Consider the following 24323-nt stretch of genomic DNA (forward strand, 5'->3'; position numbering starts at 1 on the left):
TTATCCCATCTCTGTTATATCTGTGAGGGTCTCTATTAACTCTGCAAAAGTGGGACGTCCTTCGGGTTTCTGAAAAGAAAAGCACAGGATAAATTTATATTAGCAGATTGATAAATTAGCATACCAGACTTCAGGAGATAGTTACAAGTACCTATGAGCTATAATTTAAAGCATACATTTTATTTTATTAATACAGAATAAAATACTAAGTTTATTATTTGAGGGGAAAAAAGTCATCTGTTCTTCATGACACCAGCACTGTGAGCACAGCCACTTTTCCAAATGTTCTTAAAATTTCTTTATAGTTATTTCAGTTCTGGACCAGAATTCCTATAGGATTTCTCCCCTGCAATGGATCACTGGAAAGCACTGCATCTCAGGAATGTTTCCTGGGCTGGTGAAAAAGGATCTTCACTGTGGTATCATATGATGTAATGCAGCTGAGCATGGAACAAACTCCTGGCAGGAGAAGAGAGAACTTCTCCCCCATCCTCTCTCTGCAGGCTGGCATCCTGATGGATGTTTGCAGTAAGCAAGCAAGCAAGATGCAGTTTAGGTTTCAATGTCTTAAGGTTTTTTTTTCACTCAGGGTGTAAAAATTTCATATAGAGTTACGGGCAAGAAAGGAGCGGTAGGATAAAGGAGGCAATGGTAGCAACAAGGTTCCCCAGATACTCTCAGTGTATACCTGCCAGTTTCCGTGAAAGCATTGCACACCAAGCTCTTCTGAAAGTACTTTTTATTTAAAATTAAAGATTCACTTCCTGAGACACTACACAAGGAGGGACCTTAAGGGATTGCTCAGATGGAGCAGTTGGTCAAATGAATGTTTTGAAACCAATATAGAAAGACACAGTTGCTTGAGAAATAGAGAAAGAACATCAAGTATTAAGTCAGAGTGAAAAGGGTGAAAGGGTTGCAGCCTAGGAACTGTAGGGATGTACGCTGAAAAATAGGATTTAAAATCTCCATGTCGTGGGTATACCCACTTTGTATATGAATGTCTTCAGGTTATCATTCAGAGCAGAGCTAGAGAAAGCTACGCATGATGGAGGGGTGAAAAGTGTATTACGTTTCATGCCGTGGAGAAGCGAGACAATAGTGGCATATTCCAAACCGGAGATGGTGTAGACCTGTTGTATTGATGATGTGCTTTATATTTACTGGATGCAACAGCCAAAAGAAACAGAGGCTTGTAAACTTAGATGTGATTTGTAAAAAGCATAGTGAGAGACGCCAAGAATGCCACAGATATGAAATAAGAATTTAATGCCTCAGTTTTTGAAGATTGCCTTTATATCCACATTACAAATTAATAATAACATAAAGTAATATCACAAGAAAAAAAAAGGTCAACTAACCTCATGCCAGCAGCTGTACATGACTTTGTACACAGTATGTGATGCCAAATGTGGTCGATAAAGTCGGTTACCCTGAGAAATCTCACGGACAACTTCAGAATTTGACTTACATTCAAAAGGCATTTTGCCTTCCGTGAAAACTTCCCACATCAGTACACCTAGAAGTGAACCAAAACATTTAGGACAAACCAAAAACCCCAAACCCACAAGCTATTTAATGGCATTAGAAGCACAAAACCCACTCTTGATTTTTGTGGATCGTGTGAAAATATGGGCAACCTGAGCTGAACTGACTACCAAAACCATTTTCAACGGATACAATTCTGCTCTCTTAAAAGTCAGCTAAGATGATGGTCTGTGAAATAGAGATGAATATACATTTGACTAATGAGAATGCACATTTCAGTCAAAATCTAATATTTAGGCACAGAGCCTTTCTATTAAAAATCACACTCATCTAATATAGGCAACATTTGAAAAATGGGAAGGACTCAAGCTTAAGATAGGTAGTAGCAGTAAAAAGTTACACTTTCTTAAATCACATCAGTAGTCTTAGGGAAGCACAGTATGTTGCACATTCATCTAATCAACTCACCAAATGACCAGACATCTGATTTGCTGCTATATTTTTTGAAATGAAAGACTTCAGGAGATGACCATTTGACTGGAAATTTGGCACCTGAAGAGCTGATATATTCGTCGTCAATGACATATCTAAAGAATAACAGGAAAGAGCATATTTTTTAATGATAGTCAAAGGGCAAGCAGTTCTAGCAACATTTCCGCAGATGGTTTATAATTCCATAAAAATGCAGTGTCAATTTAGAAACAATGAAATGGTATCACTAGAAATGCACAGAGATACCTACACTAGAAGATATGCACTTAAAGAGATTTCTGTTTAAATTAATTATTTGAATTGTCCATGAGAAATATGTAAGAATAAACCATTTTAATTCAATCCATAAGACTGATGGGAAGGTTGTTATTGTTATCTTCTGGGTCTATGTTGATAGGAAAGATCCCTACACCATGGGCAGGAAACCCAGCAGCAATAAATAACTATTGTCTCTGTTTAAAAGAGTCCACCTTTTCAACGAATTGTACCCAAACACTACTGGTAGAGGGCTACACTTCGTAACTGCCCAACTTCACAGATGTAATATCTGGCACAGTCTTACAGAAGCAACACGGAAAGAAATATTCATCACATACAAGGCAACAGCTCTTGCAGGTGCACTGGAAAGTAATTTTCTTTGCCCAAACTTACAGAATCTGACCTCCCAGTTAAGATGAAATTTTGCCTGCCTGACGCAGGCATCTGTAGGGCAACATTTTAAAAGGCTACTAGACTGACACTTACATATATACAAGCTCTGTGCACATTTTCCCAGTGTTAATGTCCCTGAGCAGATGACAGATGTGGACTACACATTTGTTCTCATGGAAGACATAATGCATTGGCATCTTTTAAAGCACTTTTTAAAGGAGGTCACATTGAGAGAAATCATTTCTTTGTCTCCCTTTCTTATTTTGGTGCAGGCACAGAAAGATGAGACGTTATTGGATAAGGAACATAGGAAATAACAGTACAAAATAACTAGTAGTGGCAGTTGTGTGAGCTCTGAATAATTAGGTTGTGTTCCTATCACCTCTCCATGGTCTCCTCAGGAGACTGAGTGCCTGTCCTGGAGCCACACCACCATCTCCATGGCAGCCGTGAGCCATTCAGGTCCATTATTCTCAGTCTGGAGCCTGACAGCCCTTTGGTCTCTTACTGTGTTTTCCGGTGCACTTGGAGGAGTCTGAGCCCCTGATACTGACCGTACTTTTTTGGGGAGCAGTGCAACCAGTGGGCACTGCCATGGTATAGGACAGCCTTTTGAAAAACAAGTACTTAGTTATGAACTGCTGGGGTGTTGCAATCCTTGGGCTCGAAATAGGAGGCAAAACCAAAGGGGAAGGTAAGCAGCATGGCTGTGCTGATCTAAAGACTTGCAGCCGCGAGGTGAACATCACCACCACCTCCTGCTCAGAGCCACGCACTGCCTTTCAAACTTGTTTGCCTCCAAAGTGAGTCAAAAAATACTAACCCAGCAGAAAAGACAGCCAGTAAAACACAGAAGTGGAGAGCTTTGTGCTGGGCTTGCAAGGGGAAAGAAGGAAGGAGTGAAACAACCCTGTTGGGAAGCAGTGGGTCCTTTGGTCAGCTCAGCCATAAAACATAGCACATCCTCTGGGGGAAGTCTGTGAGGGCAGAGCTACGTTTCCCTGGCCTGTGCTTGTCAGAGTGCATTTTGCTCTCTTTCTCCACGTCTGAATCCAGAGGAGGGCCACAAAGATGATCAGAGGGCTGGAGCACCTCTCCTATGAGGAGAGGCTGAGAGAGTTGGGGCTGTTCAGCCTGAAGAAGAGAAGGCTCCAGGGAGACCTTATAGCCTCTTCCAGTACCTAAAGGGGGCCTACAGGAAAGATGAGGACCTTTTATAAGGGATTGTAGCAATAGGACAAGGTGTAACGGTTTTAAACTGAAAGAGGGGAGATTTAGATTAGATATCAGGAAGAAATTCTTCACTCTGAGAGCCTGGAGAAGAGAAGGCTCTGGGGGCACCTTATTGTGGCCTTCCAGTACCTAAAGAGGGCCTACAGGAAAGATGGGAAGTGACTCTTGATCAGGGAGTATAGTGATAGGATGAGGGGTGATGGCTTTAAACTGAAAGAGGGGAGATTTAGATTAGACATTGGAAGAAATTCTTTACTCTGAGGGTGGAGAGGCACTGGCACGGGCTGCCCAGGGAAGTTGTGGCTGCCCCATCCCTGGAGGTGTTCAAGGCCAGGCTGGATGGGGCTTTGAGCAACCTGGTCTGGTGGGAGGTGTCCCTGCCCATGGCAGGGGGGTTGGAACTAGATGATCTTTAAGGTCCCTTCCCACTCTCATCATTCTGTGTTTCTATGTTTGTCTGGTCGTCTCATTAAGCAGAAAAACCACTTCCCTGCTAGAGCAGCACACATCACGCTTCCTGCCCGCCCTGCCGGTCCTCCCTGCCTCCTGCCCCACCTACTCAGCTGCTGCCACCTCTAAAGGTCAGCACCAGTGCCCAGATCTGTCCCTAGGGACTTTCTGTCCTCCCTGCTGCTCAGAAAAGTTGGGGAACTTGTTTCTCCGAGCTTCTGGCAGCTCTGTGTTCCCTGGGCATTTCTCTGTCCGTAAACACTTCTGAAGTGTTACCTGGCACTTTGTCTTACACTCACCAATAGCAAGAGGAGGACACAACACCCAGTTCATGGTACAACAGTTAAGCAACGTTATAATTTTCATCAGAATTCAAAATTTGACCTCAGTGGGATTCCCCAAACCAGCGAAGCAAGCAATGAGGTTAACTCAAGGTCATGCTGCAGCTGAGAATAGGTACTCATGAAACCTGCGTCAATGGCCTCATACCTCGCCATGCCGAAGTCGGACACTTTAACGATGTGCTCAGCATTGACTAAACAGTTTCTTGCGGCCTGGGGAAAATGAGAGAAACATATCTGAAACCTGTGCTAAAGCATTTTAAGAAAAATACCGCAGCTAATTATTTTTGTTTCAGCTCATACTGTATGTATTCTGAAAAGAGATGACTGTCTTGCTCCAAAATATAAGTGAATTTCTGGCTCTGAGTCAGTGAATATATTTCACTACTGTGTAGTTACACATACATAGCATGTATCAGCTTAAATGCTTGTAGTATGACTTACCATATTTTTATGTATTCCTGCATGGTGAAAGGAATTTTAGGCTGCAGAGTTGAGTTATCCGAGCAGATATTTCTTGAACACTAGCATTAGGACACTCAATGTGAATTTTTAAAAATGTTTTGTGACTTTTTCATTACAGAAATCCGGAAGTTCTTGGAAATTTTCAAGATTTTCCATTTCTTTAGGCAGCTAGGGAGGAGAGGAGGAAGATTTCCTCTCCGCATGCAGATGTGAGCACTGAACAAAAAGCAGATAGTAAGGAAACAGGCTCCTCTCCTGTGGTTCCCTGTGTATGAGGGGTAGGGCAGAAAAGCCACCCAGATATCCCAGCACCAAGGTAAGGCAGTAGGGAGCAGAAAAAATGTAGATAAAAATTTTTTCTTAAAAAAAAAATCCTCATTGTTGCTGACCTTTTGTATTGCTGTGATTTTGGTTGTGTTGTGATCACTGCATGATACTCTTGTATTGGGATGTTCTAACATCCTCCTGCACCGTGCTAACATCCCTATTTTCTCTGACTTCTCTCAATTATCAAGTAGTTTTTCCAGCTGTTCACAGACAAACGAACAGCTGAAAAGTTTTGGTTTACAGACAGGAAAACACTTTTAGCTTATTAGATCCTGCAGGACTGAAGTCTTAAAGGACACATTAGCCTGCTATAAAATGCAGTGGTGTGTTCTACACTGCCAATATTTACCAATAACTTCAGAAAACCTATTGTACTTACTAAATCACGGTGAATAAAGCTATTTCTTTCCAGGTATTCCATCCCTTCGCACACATCCTGGCACATGCTCAGCAGCATGTCTCTGCCGAGTTTCCCTCGTCTTTGCCGAAGGTAGTTGAGCAGGCAGCCGTTTTCCATGAATTCAGTCACAACGTAGAGAGGCTTGTGGTGTGTGCACACTCCGTAAAGCTGGACCAGCTTTGGGTGGGAGAGTTTCCTGTTTAAAATTGCATTTTAGAGAGGCTAGCATTTGTCCCTGGCAGGTAACAAGACTTTGATTCTCATGATGGTACTTTCAGTGCTTGAAAAACAGTATTCGATTCAACTAGCCTCAGAGTCGTCCCACCATCTAACACATTTCTGCTTACAACTTCCTCCAACAAGTGCACTGTTTGAATTGGTAATTGTTCATCAGTTATAAAAATGCAGTGAATGGAAAGCTTGATTTGGATGATGTGAAAGGGAAAGGTCTAGTTATGCCTGGCTTTCAGGCAGGGGACATGACCCTGCAAGGGTTCTTTCTCTTCTGGGCTGGATACTTCCCTAATTTACAAAATTAGTGGAAATGGTAATATAGTTTCTCAAAAGCTTTAGTTAGGTATGAGCTCTGCCAGTGGTCCTAGAGGCATTGAACTATGGATGAAAGAATAGTTGTGGGAGCACATCTCTTTATCAGCACATTTACTCCCCTTTGAGCTCCACAGCACAATGCGGTGCACGCTCTAAAGAAAGAGGCTGTCGATGGGTGCAGTGAGCATCTGTGTCAGTCCAGTTCAGACCTTTATATCAGCCTTTCTGTCCTGCACACCCACTGTTTCCATCAAACTGTTTTGTCTGTCTGTTTTAAATGGAATTGGGTTATATTTATTTCTTGGTCATCTCAATGACAACTGTCAGATATAATAGCTTTTGTACTTACATCATCACTTTGGCCTCCTCGATGAAATCATCTTCAGACATTGCACCTTCATTGATTGTTTTGATGGCAACCTTGATGGTTGCTTTCCATTTACCCAGCTGAACGACTCCAAACTGTCCACGTCCAAGTTCTTTCATGAACGTCAGTTCAGATGGGTTTAATTCCCACTCTTCTATAAAAGCAACCCGAAATGTTACAACAGTCAGGTCAGCTTTCCTGAGCCATGCTACAGGAGACATGCTTTGCTATTTGCAGTTAATGCAAAACATCACAATTGTTCATCATCTATAGCATGAGTTTTAAATACCTGAACATTTCCACATGCTTATATATGTTTATAAGTGAATGTTATTTTACAGCTTGTAGAATGTGCTTAGTGTTTAAATTGCTTAATGTAGGAATGTCTGATGCTTGCAGATAACACAAGTGCTTAGCTTTGATTACATATGAGAACTTTTTGGCATTATCATATGTGACGTTGAATTCTGAACCAGTACTGGATGGGTAGTATTGCTACAGAAATAGTTACTGGCTGCCTCTATTGTAATAACCACAATAGATCTGCCCTTCAGAATATTAAGCCTTGAGATTAATGGGAACATTCACAAGAAACATACGTGATTTTGGAGGTTCCTGTCATCAGCCAGATGATATGAACTTCCTGTTCTACATACACAAAACTGGCATTTATTGCTTGTTTTCTAATAGTGTATAAGAGTTCATACTTATTTCTAAAACTTGCAGAACTGACAAGGCAAATCTTCCCCATAAAAAATATTTGTTTCAATTTCCTAAGCATTTCAATAAATCAAATAGCCTTTGAAAAGCTATTAAATGTATATTTGAGTCTTAAGCCTGCTTAGAAAAGCCCAGATAGCTCTGAAATGTGCAGGTGGTTGTAACAGAACCACAAGAGTCGCTGAACAGAAGGACTCAAGTCAGGTGTCTCATTTGATACTGATGCCTTACGAGGAAATGAGTGTCCATTTCTGGTGAATATGCAGCTGTTTATGTGTTTCTTATTACTGGGAAATTTCACAGATACAATGGGTGAATGCAATCTAAATTCTTCCCTAGGCAGATACCTAAATCTCCACCAAAAGAAGATAAAAAATTTACCATAACTAAATCCTGCTGTAGCTGGTGAAGAGCATCCAGCTGATCCAATTGGATGTCGGAGACGAGTGATAAGACCTGTAGGGACAAAGCAACAATATTCTGTTGACTGATTACTCCATTTTACTCCACCCAAAGCATGCTATATCATACCTCTTCTCAAACAAAAATATTTGGAATCTGACGTACATTTCTTATTTCTTGAAGTTACTTCTGCTTACAGCTTGTTCGGATAAAACACTACAGTGAGAAGAAATGGAGGAAGACTTTTCAATAGGACCATGACTACAGAAGTATCTATACTTTCATACAACCAAAAGTGACACTCTTGCTCTCTTCTTTGTTTGTACCATGTTAGTTATCTTAAGTAAATGAGTACTACAATACTGTATTAGCCACCTAAGTGGTTCCAGCATGATTTCTCAGGCTTGTTTCCCATTGTAAGAAATATTTTTGTGCCTGTCACTCATTTTCTTTGAATTCACAAGCCAACGGTACCAGTGAGTACACCCCTCACCAAGGACTCCCCGCATTCATTCATTCTTCCCACTTCAGGTCCTTTTCTGCTTAATGTGTTTCCTACAATCCTCCTCCCTCCAGCAAAGGCTCCGTCCATTCCCATATCTCCCGTCCTCACTAGCGCAAGGGATCTCTCTCTGTTTTCCCACATCCACGCATTCAGGGTAAAAACCTTTTATATTGTATTAAAATGATGGGCAGAAACAAGGTAAAGGGCACTTTTTAATGCTAAAAATTATAAAAGGTTGCCATCGGCCAATGATTAGAGGTGGCTAACCCTGGTAGGCTGCCAACCAGTGATAAAGAGTCCTTGTGCTCCCTAATTCTGTCTTTGATTGTTTGTGGAGTGTTTTTTTTTTTTTTTTCCAAAATAGCTCCTGCTTTTCTTAAATTGCATGCATGCAAGTCCTTGTTGTAGACAAGGAAGGAATTATGATCAAATTTCATACATGTCCCATTCGGTCAAATATGAACCAAGAGAATACAGAGCAGGTAACTACACTAGGCTTTGTAAAAACACGTAGATGAGTTTGGTAGTTTCACTTCCCTCATGGTATGTGCACACTGCACCTATGACTTTGGCAGAAAGGATCATGGGATATTTGAATTCATCAGCAATAGAAAAGCTTGTGTCACTTTTTATAAGGAAAGTCTTAGAAGAAGTATGATTTCCAATCTTCCAAAGTCCTGAGGAGCTTCAAATCATCAGTTGTAAAACCTTACCAGCTTGCATGCATTACCTGCAGCATTGTGTTGATGATACTCAATGAGTTCAGGAACGGATGAAAAGAGATATTTTTCTGCCACATAATATTGTCCCAAGTGATTTTTCTTAATTTGGTAATGTCGAATATCTCCACTATGACTTCTGAAATCAACAAAGCATTATAAATTTCAGGAAAGAAAAATCTACTATAAATCTGATTCAATTTCACTTTGAAAGAAATTACAGAAAAATCTGAAAGCTTGGGGTACAATTCTCAACTTAAAATGGCTGCGTGCGGCTGGGATAGTGTTTCAGGAAAAAAAGATGACTTCTTGAGTGGATCTCTCTCCCAACTTTGGGAGATACTGCACAATGGTTTTTATTGCACAAGTATCATTGCATCCATAAGAAATAGCCGTAGCATTTAACAGATGTTCCTCATAATTCAACACTTACTTGAATCTAAGCTTTTAAAATTGAAATGCTCTTCATTACCTCAGTTTCCCCCCAAAAGTTAAAACATATTCATGTATACTGTGAGATTATATTTTCTGTTTTGATCCTCAAAAGGCTCCTCACTGAAGCTTTTATTTGATATGTTTACTTTCTTTAATACTTTACTTTTTTACGTTTACTGTTTCTCCATATTATCTGCCTTCCTTGCTGTCTGTGCATTTTGCTGCCCATCTATCCCTGCTTTCTGGGAGATTCCAAATGAAGTTAGGTTTGCATTTCAGGCTGGAGGTGGCTACTGAAGCTTGGTACCCTACTGCAATCGTCAGCCTGTGCCCAGCACAGGGGTGGTGGGGTGGGCTCGCCCCACATTTCTGAGGAAGGGCGGGAGAGAGGAAGAGGGTGGTGGTAGCAGCGAGGCTCTTGCCTTGCTTCTCTCACCTCTGGATTTCTCTAAGAGAGAGAGAAGGAAAGCAAACGCCACTGATGCAGGAGGTTGTAGGAGGGCTGAGGGTGGGGGGCATAAGGCAGCTCAAGAAGGTGTAAGTCAACGCTGTAGGTGGTTGCTATTGATGTGATGGAAAAGCAAGTCCTGTGGCAGTCCTCCAGCAAAAGAAGAAAGACTGCACAGTGAGGAGGTGAGGTGATTTTAGGAGAAAACCAGGAGAAGTCTGGGGGCAACAGAGTCTGGGATGACAGCCATGGCACTTCATGTAAAAAGAGAGGCAAGAAGATGTGAATGCAAGGTCTTATTGCCTGCATTACATGGGTGGGATGCACGGCTGTCACAGCAGATTATTTGAGGACTCCAATGAGCGCAGTTAATCTTGTCTTGACAGGATATTTGCACCCTGACTCCCAGACCTACTGCCCACCATCAACATTTCTGCACATGGGGTAATTCACTCTGCATGAACAGCACCCCAGTGGTTTCCCGCTCCTGTGCACCCCATGTCCAACCTACCCACTTAGCCTGAGGAGTTTTGGGGAAACTCTTTTGTCACCTCTTGATTCAAACCCTAACCATGCAGAGCAACTCACCCTTTGGCCCGTGAATACATAGACAGCGTAAGAAGTCCCTGTTGGCTTGAATCTCTGACAACAAATGCACCTTCTTTGGACTGAAAAGAAATCCAAATAGAGTTATTTTCTGCTTTTGAGCTTGTATAATCCTCCCCTCAGATAGGACTTGTAGCTGATTACCAAATTCTGTGGAATACCTATAACTATTTGGGAGGGGGATAAAGCAGTGGAGAACGGGAATTGATAGCCAGGTAGATAGCAGAGCAAAATTAACCAAGGGAAAACATTAAGTTCCAGGCAATTTCTTGGAGTTAAATAATTTAGGTGAATTATAGTCTTCATTGTGAAGTAGTGAAAATGCTTTGATTTATTAAAAAGTCAAATTGTACAAATCGCTAGAATAAAATACTGTAAAACAGTTCTGTATCTGAGATATTCTTCTCTGGTCTCTCTTGCCCAAGCCCTGTGTTAGTCCTTGAGCAAAGACTCAATGAGATTGAGTGAGGCGCTTCGGTAACGGATGGGGGTAGAACGCGTTATGGATTGTTTGCTCTATACATCAGGAAGATGCAGAGGGTTTGTTAAGCTCTGCCACCTCGCTAACTTCCTTACTACACAGATTTCGGTCTTCAGTGTTTCATACAAAAGAAAAGCACAGTAAACCACATGTAATTCAATTTATCTAGTATGGAAAATCTACATTGAATTTCCTGGGGCTACAACTTAAAACTCTGTGAAGTCTGGATAGTCTGCACTGTACAAAATACCCCAGAAAGCCTTTTTATTTTCAAGTACTCTCTCTCTCTTACTGCATACCAAACAGATTTGCATTTGACTGTGGTAACGGTCTTGATGCCTCTACTGACAGATCTTTCTAGATATCATTAGCTCTTTGTATAAGCTGAGTTACCTTCTGGCGCAAGAGAAGTTCTGCCTGGCTTCTGTTTATGTTTTTGCAGTACCACCTGCAATAAGGAGATAGCCTATCCTTTAATTTCAGCCAGTAAAAATTAATTTTTGCTCTGTTTCACGAAAGTAATACATCTTCTCAGTCCAAAAACCTGAATAGAACTATTGCTGTATATAAGCATCTCTTAATTTGAAGTGACTTTATGAGACCACTGTAAATATAACAACTCTTTACCCCATTCACTGTGATTAAATATAAGGTCAAACAAAAGAAAACCCAGGAAACAGTTACACCAAACTATGATGAAATTTGCAGCCCCGCTCGCAGCATCAAGCCTCTCTTCTCTAGAATTTTGCAGAATTTTACTCTTCTCTCCAGTAAATTAGGTTGAAGTAATCAGAATTATCTTCTAGTCAAATAATTACATGTTCACAATAGGAAGAGATCAGAATATGGAAACATTATGTAGTGAGCCCACAGAAATAGGAAACATCTGGATTCTGCCATTGTGATTTATGCAAATGAATGTTGCTGAAGTACTTGGTGTTTGTAACTTCACGTTACACTCTCTGAGCAAATAGTTCCAAATCCAAACGGTTACTTCATTCTGAGTAACACAAAACCCAGAGCTTTCAATAAACATCTGTTCGTGTCTAATGAAGACTGAAGGATCAAGCACTAAAATGTATTACTCCAAATAATTTTTAGAAAAAAAAAGTGCAATTATCATTTTCAAGGGTACTTACTCATATGTTTCTAAATTACTTTTCTTGTTCTCAGTAACATAATTGCTGGGAATTAGACCTTCATTCCTGAAATGACATATTGAGGATAGTTTAGATTGGATATTAGGAAAAATTTCTTCACCAAAAGGGTTATCGAGAACTGGAACAGGCTGCCCAGGGAAGTGGGTAAGTCACCATCCCTGGTCGTATTTAAAAGACACGTGTAGACATGGCCCTTAGGGACATGGTTTAATGGTGGACTTGGTAGTGTTAGGTTGATGGTTGGACTTGATGATCGTAAAGGTCTTTTCCAACCTAAATGATTCTATGATTCTGTAACAGTATGGTGTATAAATGAATAGGATTAAGGCATGCATCTTTCTTTTGTTGAATTACAAAGGTTACTTATACTATTGGCTATGTCATTAGATACTAAATCCCAACGTGGGACCTGAATAGACATCCGAGTCTTTCCATCCCTGGTACAATCTTTCTGACCCACAACTGTGGATGGCTACTGAAATGAGTAAGTCAGCTGGGATAGGATATTTATAGAGTGCTGAGAGCAGCATGTTAATGAAAGTTTTCAAGTCAAACCACAAGAAAATTTAGAAAAAAAATACATTTCTTCTGCATCAGAAGCCACTCTCTTCATTTCTAACCTTGTAACGATATAAATGGGTTTTTTTAAGTGTAAAGTGTGTAAAGTGTGTGCTTGCACACACAAAAGAATAATCCAGTGGACTCTACAAATGTGAATTCAGAAAAAAAAAGCCTGTAAAAGCATTGAAAAGAGAAATCTGAATGAGAAGGAGACAGTTACTGTATAACATATAACCATTCCCAGCATGACAGTACAGGATACACTGAGAAAATGCAAAGGAGAAAGGAGGAACAACATGAAACAAACATAAATGTGGAAAGGATCCTAACTGAAGTTTTCTAGCTCTCTAAAATGTCCAGGAATTTTGGATCAGGGATTTTGTTTCAGGCACATGTCTTAATAATCTCTGCGGTCTTTATGAAGTGTTGACACATATACACTGCATTGTAAAGAACTTGAAGTATGGAAAGCTGGATTTGCACATGGCTCGGAGCCCAGTGATTCACATGGTCCTCAAATGCCCTTGTGTTGCTCAGGAAACTGCTGAGTCTGGGACTTAACTCTGAATTCTCAACAGATTCGAGATTCCCCACCCATTTCTGGGGTGCCAAACACTGCCAAAAGTCTGCCCGGTTAATTTGTGTGCCTCGTACTTAACTGAACACTTTAAAACCTGCCCCTAAATTATTGCACATGTCTCATTCTGTCTGCCTGCTTTCACGGGGGTTGTTTTAGGTTTTTTTCTTTCTGTGTAGGGAGGCTGAAATAGATGCCCGCTCTTACCCATGTTTGTCTCTTGCCTTCCACCAGTGGGGATCAAACTGTTCGAGGATAATGTATTCTTCTGACTTCTTGAGTGGTAAATCCGAGGGTCCTCTAGCAAAAAAGTCATAGAGTGCAATAACTCTGGGTTTTGCTGTGTGGTCTTCCAAGGCCTCGGCAGGTAGAGGAGGTAAGGGCTTGTTCTTTAACTGCATCTGCCTTTTACGCTAGTGAAAAAAAAGTACCTTTCATAATTAGTCTTTTCTCTGTACTATTGCTTGCTTAATTCCTCTGCTATTATACTGTCTCAGTAACTAAAAGGAACTCATGGTGGTCATTACTTCCCCTTGTAAAGCACTATCACCTCATCACCTGTAAAACAGCGAGACTTGTGAGCAGTTTGGTGTAGAAGCCAAAATGACAATGGAAAGTACCATGAACAATAAACAAGCCATCCACCTTGGCTTCTACATTGTATGAACGCTGGGAGAACTCAGCTGGTGAAAAGGCAAAGCAGCATTGAAATCAGTGGAGTTACAATGTCTGGAAATTCAGTCATTTATCTGAAGAATTAACACGGAGGGCACTGCAGACTTAGCAAATCAGCAGGAACATAATTTTCTTTTGCATCAAGTTGCATCTTTTGCATCATTTTTCTTTTGCATCTTTCTAGCTTTGCACTTGTTTGTGCTTTGAAAACTCAGATTATTCAATTTAGATCTTGTAAAACTGAGGTGGGCGTTTCACGTGCCAGCTGAGCAAGGCCAGCTTGCATCTGCCCAACAGGGCAGTCCCATCTTTCCCACCTCCATCACCCAAACACACAAGTGGGAGAAGAAACCACCTTGTCCATGACAGAGAGCTTAGGAAACCTCACTGTGACCCTGTATTTACATCAGTATGAATCTTCAGATACCCTTACTCTATCATTTTCATGCAATGAAGGACCTTACATTCTCAAGAGTTAGTTACTCCTTTGCTTCTTCTGGTACTGAGCCACCATATGGCACATCACCTCAATTCTCTCTTTTCACCTGCCAAAACATTACTTACCCTGCACTTCCAAGTAGGTGCATAGGAAACGTCTGGTTGTGAGGCTGAGTACTGGGTCACCAGGCCAGTACCAGGGTCCAGGTTCATTTTTGTTCTCATTGCTCTGATTTTGAAAAACACGAAGCATTTGTGTGAATATATATCTATAAACATTCACATAAAAATATTCATTCATGGATATATATGCCTTCCTTCATATCAGGGATATGCAGGGTAGAGCTTCTTTAAACTTCTGTACAATTAGCAGTTCTACTGAAAATACAGGGATTTTTAAAAGTCTAATGTGTAGATATTTTGCTCATCCTAATTGCTGAAAAGCTTAAGCATTTCACATACCTTTTTTGCACTGTGCAGCAGCAGCAGCAGCAGAAAACAGACTGGATGGTGTGATCTGTAAACAAGAACATTTCCCGTATTTGCAGAGTTCCTGTTTGTTTGTTTACAAAATTTACAGAATTAAGGACTACCGTATGTGCTTAGACCCATTATTAGCCCTATCTTGCTGTGAGGTGTCTAACAAATTATTAAGGCTGAATCTGCATCCACCAAAGAGAGCAGACCTCTCCTGCTGTCCCAGCTATTTGCTCCCACTGTCTCCCTTACAATGTCTTCACAATTATGAGGCCATGTGATGAGTTAAATCAGCTCACTGATCAGAAAGGAAAAAAAAAAAAAAGACCGTGTCAGCCAGATCAGGCCAGATCAGTACCAATCTGGCTGAACACACCAACCCGTGCAAGCTCTAACCAGTGCCAACGAACAGGATGAGAACATCATCAGGGGCAGGAGGTGGAGAACTGTCCCCTTCGGCAATGACATAATTTTTAGATCATTCAAGCCAAATACAAAATCACACTTGCACGACAAGATTTTTCTTACTGTGAGGTTTATTAAAGGAGACATGCTACATTCAATTCTTTGAATTAACCCTGACTTTCCTGTTTCTGTTGCTGCTGTTAATACACTATATGCCCAGATTTAAAGTACTAACAAAAGATATGCTTTACACTTAGGTGCCAAGCGGTGGATAATGTTGAGAAAAATACATTGGACACATCATCACGTACCTCATACATTTAGAGATAAATCAATCTAGTATATCTTGTATGAGCTGCAGAAAGGATATGGTATTAAATAGGTCGGAAGGCATTAAGAAGATCTGAATGGGGTAAACAAATCGTTGACATCCGCTCTGGTCCACTTCCACTCAGGCTGAGACCTACTTTCCCCAACTTGGGTTCCCAGGGCAGTTTCAGCCAAGCTGTGGCAGCTATGGTTCTGTCCCCTTTCCCTCTGCACTGCTGCTCATCTCATCTCCAACGGAGCGAGACGGAACACTAAACCAGTGGGGAATCACTGCTGGGTCAGCTCCCTGAACCATCTCACCGTCACGCATCACTGGTGGTTGGGTGGGAGGGCAGCAGCACCAGCGGGTCGAGCTCAGGCTCTTGGGTGCGATGTATGCTCTCTTTAGGAAGCATGAGAGCCAAGCGTGCGGAGACAAGGCTCCAGTCATATTCAGCTGCCCTGACAGAAAATAAACTTTATATCCCACTCCAAGGAGTCCTGAGTTTTCTCTGCCACAGAGGTCATAGTACAAAAAGAGGCCTCAGAAAGTTATTTGAAATAGAATATCCAAAGTCTCAGTATTTTGTTGTTTTATGTTTCACAAGGTATTTCTTTCTCCCACCATTGTCTTCACTTTACTTGTTTTTCTCTCATGGTGTCTTTGGCTTGTTGATCCTAATGACTTAATCCAGCTGGGAATAAATAGGGTGTCCCTTCTGGTGTTCTGTAAGACTTTTTGCCAATGCCTATTACCAGCATTTCAGCCAAATGTGCTGAAAGTATGCATACTGGCACTCAAAATATTAAGTAACCTTACTGAACAATGAAAATGTAATTATTTTCTCTAAGAAGGCACCTAACTTAGCAAATATTGCACTAATGAAAGAAAGGAGAATGTCAGATGTCAGAAAGATAATACCAAAATTAGTTCTTAACTGGAAGAGGAAGAGACCTGTCTCATATGTGTTTCGGTTAGAGTATTTATCTTGAAAGTCGTGGGGCAATTTCCCTTAGACTGTTGCATCCTGTGAAGAACCTGTTGTGTGGGAAGCTGACGAGCCTACATTAATCAGAAGACACTATCAACTGTTTGATAAAAGTTTCCACTGACGGCTATGCAAAATGCAGCAATTACAAATACCCAAGCCAGCTGACACCGACAATTTTCTTTAAAGAAAGCAGGCTGAAAAGATATGGGCAACGCAATTCATTTGCTGCGTAATTTTCCAGTGTACATTAAACTGTCCCTCAGCTGTTTAAAATTATAGTGGCTGAAGTTTGCCCGAACATGGTCTCCGGCATTGTTTTACTACAGGGTTGAGATTATTAATGTTCTAGGTGAGAACAAGCTTGGAATGAAAATCACTTTTTAAAAGTCAGCTGGGAATTTTTTCCGGTTTATTACCATTGCTCTTTTATCCCCCCCGAGAAACTCCATAAATTCAAGTGTAAAGTAGTGTCATGGCGTTAAGGAGTATCTCTGAGTATCTCTGAAGCAGTATTAATTAGTGCCTTGGAAGCACATTGCACGACAGTGTGATCTTGCAGGTACTGTCTTTTAAGGAAGTTATGGCAATTTCATTAGGAAAAGGGTTGCTTAAAACTACATGCTACTTACCAAACCTTCCCAAATATCTTGGGAAGGAATTGAATTTGTCCCCTGACCTAGCCTGTGTTAGGGTCCCATTTCTTTTTATAATCACTTCTGTGTTTCATAAACAGTCAACACCATGGGTGAAAAAATTCTTGGGTTTCTTTTACTTCAGCCAGTGCCATGAGGTTTAATCCCTGTTTATAAAGTATTCAGTGATATGCAAAAAAGGAATATGACATTTGAAAGCTTGTCTACTTCTTCTCATTAAACTATCTAGTTTAATTAAATATATTAGTCCTCATTAGAGAATTTGCTCTCCTTATAGAACACTTACCAGAAATATTTAGAGGCAGCACTGCAGAGTTTCAGCGTGATGTAAGAATGATCTTCTAAGAAGATTTTAAAGATTTGGCTGTTAGCACGAAAGTGAGGGGTTCGGACAGATGTTATGGGCATGTAATTCTGTCTTGCTTGTCTTTATGAGCTCAGTGATTTGAATAAATTTGTAGAATAAGTTCAGGAATCCTTTTTACCTTTCAGTGAATTTCAGACTTGCTCTGTTAGTGGATGCTTTTCATGTTAGACCCTCCCTTTCACTGTGCTAAAAGCAATTAGCAATAAATGAATGTGATATTTTTTAAAACATCCCAAGCATATATGATATTAAGTATTTAGCATCTTGTCCTGTCCATAGAACCACAGAAAACGTATAGGTTAAAGCTTCAATTACGGTACCTCCTGGGACATGTGCTTCATTTGGTGAGTGATTTTTCCAAGGCTAGAGTGTGTAACCAATTACAGATCACAAAATATGACCAAGTTCTGAAGGCAAAAAGTGAAGGTTCAAATTAGACTAAGGCCACGGGTCAGATAAGCCCACACTGAACTGAATTGCTGGGTCCTGAGGAGCAACACAAACACTGCACAGTTCTGCAAAGTTTGCTTCTCCTCACTCTCCTCATTGGAGTATTTTAAGTCTGAAATCACAGCCTATGAATCCCACAGATATTTATCATCCTGAAGAAGTTCATTTCCAGCTCTTTGAAAACAAAACTGTCTTTACACATCTGTTCTTGTCAACCTTATTGCTTCTGAAATTCTTTTGTCCATGCATTTTGTCCATGTCCATCCTAGAGCACTTGTGGAATTAACTCAGTAGAAATTAATAACAGCATAAATTATAGCAGTGCAAACTTAATTTCTGTTTGGAGACTTGTCAGGTCTGCTGGGAAACATTATCAAGGAACACAGACATAGAAAGGCCTTCAGTTCTGTGGAGCTAAGTCCTGCTTTAGTTAAATTGAATTAAGCCAGGAAGTTTGGACCCGATGGATTGGCATTTCAGCATCTCGAGCAAAGACCTATGTATTGGTCTATGCATTTTACATCCTCCCTAGTCACTGGTAAGCTTCTTGCACAACACTTTTTCTCCCCTTGATTAAAATCATATTTTTTGAGTTCATAACTCACTACAGAAAGGTCCAAAGCTGCTCTGCCATGCTGTTTTAGAAAGACTTGACCAACGCTGCAAATGGTGATAGCTTTGATGCATTGAATGAATCATTTGACTAAACTGGCTCGCCGCTTGACCTTCTGCTCGCGGCCGAGGAAGATGTTTACACCCAGGGGCTGCCTCCAGGTGCCACGGCGATGCTCACTGCAGCGCTACAGGAAGCCTGCGTTTCCTGCCTGAAGCTTCTCACGGCCACACGCCCCCTCCTGCGACTCGGGCTCTTCCTTCCTTTCTGGTCTCTTCCCTTCTATTCAACAGCCATCAGGCAAACTAAGAAATAATAATAATTTTTTTTAAAACCCTGCATTTTAACGCAAAAGAAAAAAAAAAAGCTGCCTTTCAAAATGCAAATAAGAATTTGAACACAGATTCTTAGAATTTACTCCCAGTTTGAAATATTTCTTCTTGATTTTCCTTTCTGCTACGCCTGAAGTCAAATCACTGAAATAAACGTAACCATGCTACCTGGTTTCCTGCAATTTTGGACTAAGGACCATTTCTTAAGCAAAACACCCTGGATTTGTCCAAGGGTGTTAGAGTCACATACATATTAGCAGGCCTCGACCCGCTGGTCCCTAACTCATGTAATCACATTGAAGAGTTCATAAATTAAAAATTAATCAGTGCTGGTATCAGTGAGAGTTGTGCTTCAGCAAGCAATTCACATTTTGGCTTCCATATTTTGAAGAGAACAGAGACACCAATAAGATTTATCATATGATGAATGATGGACTTGCTGCTTGGAGAGGGCACAGGGAAGAAATATAGGTTAACAAAAGAAATAGTCAATTTTTAACAACTGTTTTTGTAAGTAAGTCTGTTAAAATAGTTAGGGACCCATCACTATTTTCAGGTCCTGCTCCTCTGTTTCCTACATACTCAAAAATTTTCCCCAGACATCCAGAAAAATCGGTCAAACTTTGCTTCTTTTAAATCCACAGGAAGGAAGGTTTCTCCAACGTCTACAGCCCCACTAGACCTCTCAGCCCACATTTCCCTGGGTTCTATCAAAACATAAGCTACCAAAACACATCTGACTGATTCTCAGGGTGTATGTCACCATGAAGTAATTAAAGTCAGCAGCTTAAAACCTAAGTTTAAATAAATAAATAAATAAATAGAGTAATTAGGCTGTTGAATCTAGAATTTGTAATTTCCTTCTATAATTGTGTGGAGAATTTGATTTCTCCAATTTCTGATGAAAGATTGCAATCTCAGACAAAATTAAGCTAATTCTACAAATAATTGAACACAGGAACAAAAAACGTAGCTCTTGTCTTTTTCTTTCTAGAAATGACTGCATTAGGAGGAAGACACTTGTTTTTAAGACAGTGTCATATTATCTCCCTTGTGACAGCTTAACAAGTATGAATCCCAACACTAGCACAGAGCCATGATAACCTATCAAATTCTGATGCCCAAAATCAGACCTTTTAGCATGCACACTTTTGAAATGAGAAAAGATATCGCGGCAAGAGAAGCATGTGGATGAACTGGAAATACTGGGAAACTGGTGTTGACCCTAGCCTGACAAATACTCAGCCTAAAAATTTGCAGCTGACATTTTGATAACCAACTTAGAGGCCTGAAAACAAATTTGTCTGTGCACAACGGAGCAGAGGGGATGCTAGAGGGAGAAGAAAAAGGTTGGTCAGCTGTCAGGAACAGCCGTTTGCTTGAGAAGCTGAAAGATAGTCCCAGGAAAAGTGAGAAGGCATAGCGAAAATGCAGAAGTCCTTTGAGATGGTCCATTGCTGCCAATAAGTGGCCTGATAAAGTCCCACAAAACCCAGCAGTATCCTTTGGGTTGGTAACATTGTCTTCATAGGTGGCCAATTCATACTCCTTTGTATATGCAGTCTTCCTCCTATCTTCAGCTAGACCTCACCCTAATTTGGAGCCGTGGGGAAGCAGTATCAAAGATAAAAGCAACAAATTAGGGATTTATTTTTTATAATTCGCATTTTGTCATGTTATTATGTCAGAGGTTTCTTGACTTTCTGATTCACTGTTTCTCAAAGCACTAATTTTGAAAGCGCTGTAGTCAACATCCAAGACTTGCACTCTTCCAGCCCGTTTTGTAAGGAGTTCCTGCTCTTGCAGTGTGGCAGCAGGTGAACTGTGTTCAACGCTACAAACTCAGCTTCACCCATCAAACCCAGAACTTTTCTGTAATACACAATATGCCTGCTGCTCTAGTACAGCTGTCAGTTTTCAACAGCACTAGAAAAATCAATAGTAGAAAGCCACAGTATAGTTTGCTTCTAAAAATACTTAAAAAGACAAGGTTTTTACTTGTGCAAGCAGAGGCTTTCAGTCTTTCCTGTGAGTTAATTCTGCTCTGGAAGAAAGACAGCTCTAGTTCTACCAAACATTTTATTCACGTCTATGCTGCACATGCTTTTAAGGACAGTATGTGGGAATATCTCCCTATCTATATGCAAAAATAGCTGCTTTGCTGAATCCACCATACGATGGATTCATATTTGTGCAGTAATTTTGAAAGTCAAGACAAGCAGTCTGAACGGAGAACATGAGCAGCGCAAGAGAAAGCTGGCTGGTATTTTTATGGCTGGTATTTTTATGGCAATATTTAAATAGCTGATTTGCTAAGTACACTGCTACTGCACAAAACAAAACTACAAGATCAACATACGCGCCCCAGTTTACTTACAGGTAGAAAGAATCATGTCTCGTTGTCCGCTTATATTCACATGAAAATGCAAACCTCTCTTCATCAGTTGTGCCAGTAAAACAGCCCTGGTTGAGCTCTTCGCTCTGATATGAAACACGGTAAACCACAAATACTGCTTGACTCCGCCTACTTACCTTTTTTTTTAAAAAAAAAAAGCTGCCCCAAACAGACTAATCTGACATCTGTTTAAAAAGTGAAAAAAAGTGTCTGCTTTCTAGTATTAAACACACATTTTACAGAAAAAAAATATTACACTGTAGTCAGTAGGGTGAAATGTATCTTCAAAAAAAAAAAAAGGGAAACAAATACAGCAGATGTGTATCACAACATTTGGTTCTGTTCAGATGAATTTTTGACCCCAACAAGTTATAATAAAAAGGGGAAGACATACTGAAGTTGCTTAAGGATGAGTCAGCTCATCCAGAAGAAACGATGGTGCGTTCTTTCAACCTGTCTTTGAAGGCATCAGGAGAGTCAGCAAGACAGCTGCCTCTAGAGGTGTTCTGATCCTTTCCAAAATTAACCATCTAAGGCTACACTCAACTGAAAAAATACTTTAATTTAAAAATTAGGTGCCTCACAGTTCCTGGCATCCTAAGTATCAAACCCAATGGCAGGTATGCAGAAGTTATCCTCTGGTACTGGTAAGAGGCGGGCCAAGGGGTTGGATTCAAAGCACCCAGGTCAATGAGGAAACTGCTGCCAAAAGTCAGCAGTTGGGTGTGGTTTATCATATAAATTAATAATAAATATATAATTATAATCTAGAAACAGGCTTAAGGTTCACTGGAAGCTATTAATCTCCTGCGTTTCCTATGCTTCGTTTGTGTTTCAAGGGAAACATTACTTATTACTGCAGTATTTTTCATGACAGTGTCAGAAGTGCTGTCAATGCCCTGCTTTGCAGCGTCTCCACTGAAAAACTGGGGTGCAAAGGAGCAGTTAGGGAAGGAAAGATGAGCTTGGCTCACCTAAAATCTTCCACGTTCCTTTTTCTACTACAGGTAGAAACCCCTAGATTTTCCCCTTCAACAATACTTGCAGCTGGGATTGATTAGGTAGTGGTTTGGACTCAACACTTTGACACGTTGGTTTGCATCATTGCGATAATCTTCTGAGACTTTGAAAGAAAAAGGAAGTACACATTTCAACCTTTTCTGACAGCCTGCAACTTTTCAATGAAATAGCACGAGAAAAGGAAAGCATTTCTTCCAAGAAACAAAAGGCCTTCTCCTTTTGATCGTAAAGGTTTAGACAAAGCAGCGCAGGAATCTAAGCACCTCCAAAATTGATTACAGAATTGATTATAGAAATACTCAAATGCAGCAATGATGGAATGTATTAAGTTATTAAAGGTAACTGTAGTTAGCTTGATTAAAAATTAAAAAAAAAGAAGGGTTTGTGCAATCTATTTTCTATTACACGTGGCACAAGGACACAGGTAATGAAAAGAAAAAAGAAAGAAAACATGCAATAAAGTTACTCAGGAGGTGGCTACAGCAAAACTGAAGGGCAAATACTCCTCACACCCAATGGTAAAAAGTCAGGTTAATTGAACCAGGCTTTAGCAAGGCTGTGGAGACGTTAGCCTCTAGCAGAGCGGACAGAGCATGTAACTTCTAAGGAATTCAGGCATTTCTACACTGAACATTTTGTCATGGCCAAATTCATTTAAATATATATTCATACTAATATATGTATTTACTATAGATTGTGCATACACACAGATATACGTGGACTATCATAACACCATATTCACATGAACAATGAGTTTGGCAAATGATGCACTGACAGTAAATTATTGGCAACACAGTAGTTGGTTCCAAACAAAAGTTAACATTCAGTTTATTTACATACGCACGTAGTATGACATTTTCTGTTAAGAACAGAAAAGTTAGATCGCTGTATGTACAGATGACAGACAGAAAGAGAAGCCCTCCTTAAACACACTTGAAAGTGTACTTACTTTCATTAACAACCCCATGGATTGAGTTGCGCATGTAAGCGAAGGTAGGACAAACTTGTACTTGAAAATTTCAAGAGGAAAATACACTTTATATAAATAAATGCATGGAATTTATATATTTACAATACATACAGCATATAAATTATAAAATAATTAATCCAAACCAAGGTACTATGGTACACTGACAGCCAGTTGTGCTGAATCTGGGACTTACTTTTCACAAGTAAGATCAAGACCATGGGAGGTCTCTGGTTGACCAAACAGCATAGGATGGCTTGGGGCATATCGCAGCTCAGGTCTGAAGTAAAGCTTTTTGAGTGTTCCACTAAACTGAAGACTGTGCTGTTACCAACCTACTATGTGCAAATGAGAGAGACACATTTTGTGTTCTTAATGTGTCATAAACCACCCATCAACAGAGAAAAATAATGTTTCTGGAGAATCTCTGGAAATATTTCAATGTCAGTAAATAGCCATTTATAGATACCTTCAATTTTTAAGCATGCAAATCACTACTAATACTACTGCCTGTGTAAAGAGAAACTCAGAAACCGTGGACTGTACATACATGAACCCAACTCAGTAAATGCAAACGAAGCTCTTGGGTTTTGGCCACATTCTCTCTCTTCCTCCATAAAGAGCTCAACTTGCCAGCTATGCAACGCTGGCATAGAGAGCGCTAGTATTGCTGAAGATACTGTGCTCATTTCTCAACGTCATGTAAAATTCTCTTGGTGTTGAAGCGGACCAGATGTTACAGGTTCCCTATGCTGCTTAGCAGCAGCCAGTAGCTTACAGAATCAAGCCTTTAAAAAGAAATGGTAAAGCCTCAACTCTGGGAAGTGGCTTTTTTCCTATACTTGTGCCGCCG

General features: G+C 40.3%; 1 protein-coding gene across 1 annotated transcript; it reads right to left on the minus strand.

Annotated features, from left to right (window-relative positions):
• Nucleotides 1-21544, minus strand: LOC309671819 (tyrosine-protein kinase TXK-like; the record flags this gene model as incomplete). The annotated part of the gene is made up of 15 exons (XM_082483115.1): nucleotides 21466-21544; nucleotides 14953-15007; nucleotides 14617-14719; nucleotides 13585-13790; nucleotides 12219-12284; nucleotides 11473-11527; nucleotides 10581-10660; nucleotides 9121-9248; nucleotides 7865-7939; nucleotides 6746-6917; nucleotides 5827-6043; nucleotides 4804-4868; nucleotides 1957-2075; nucleotides 1362-1519; nucleotides 1-69 (listed from the first exon to the last, which is right to left on the minus strand). The coding sequence occupies exons 1-15, from the start codon at nucleotides 21527-21529 to the stop codon at nucleotides 1-3; spliced, it is 1632 nt and encodes a 543-aa protein (XP_082339241.1). The 5' UTR covers nucleotides 21530-21544.
• Between the last annotated feature and the right edge of the window lie 2779 nt (nucleotides 21545-24323).

This window comes from Vanellus vanellus (assembly GCF_965231255.1).
Source record: "Vanellus vanellus genome assembly, chromosome: 4".
Classification (NCBI taxonomy): domain Eukaryota; kingdom Metazoa; phylum Chordata; class Aves; order Charadriiformes; family Charadriidae; genus Vanellus; species Vanellus vanellus.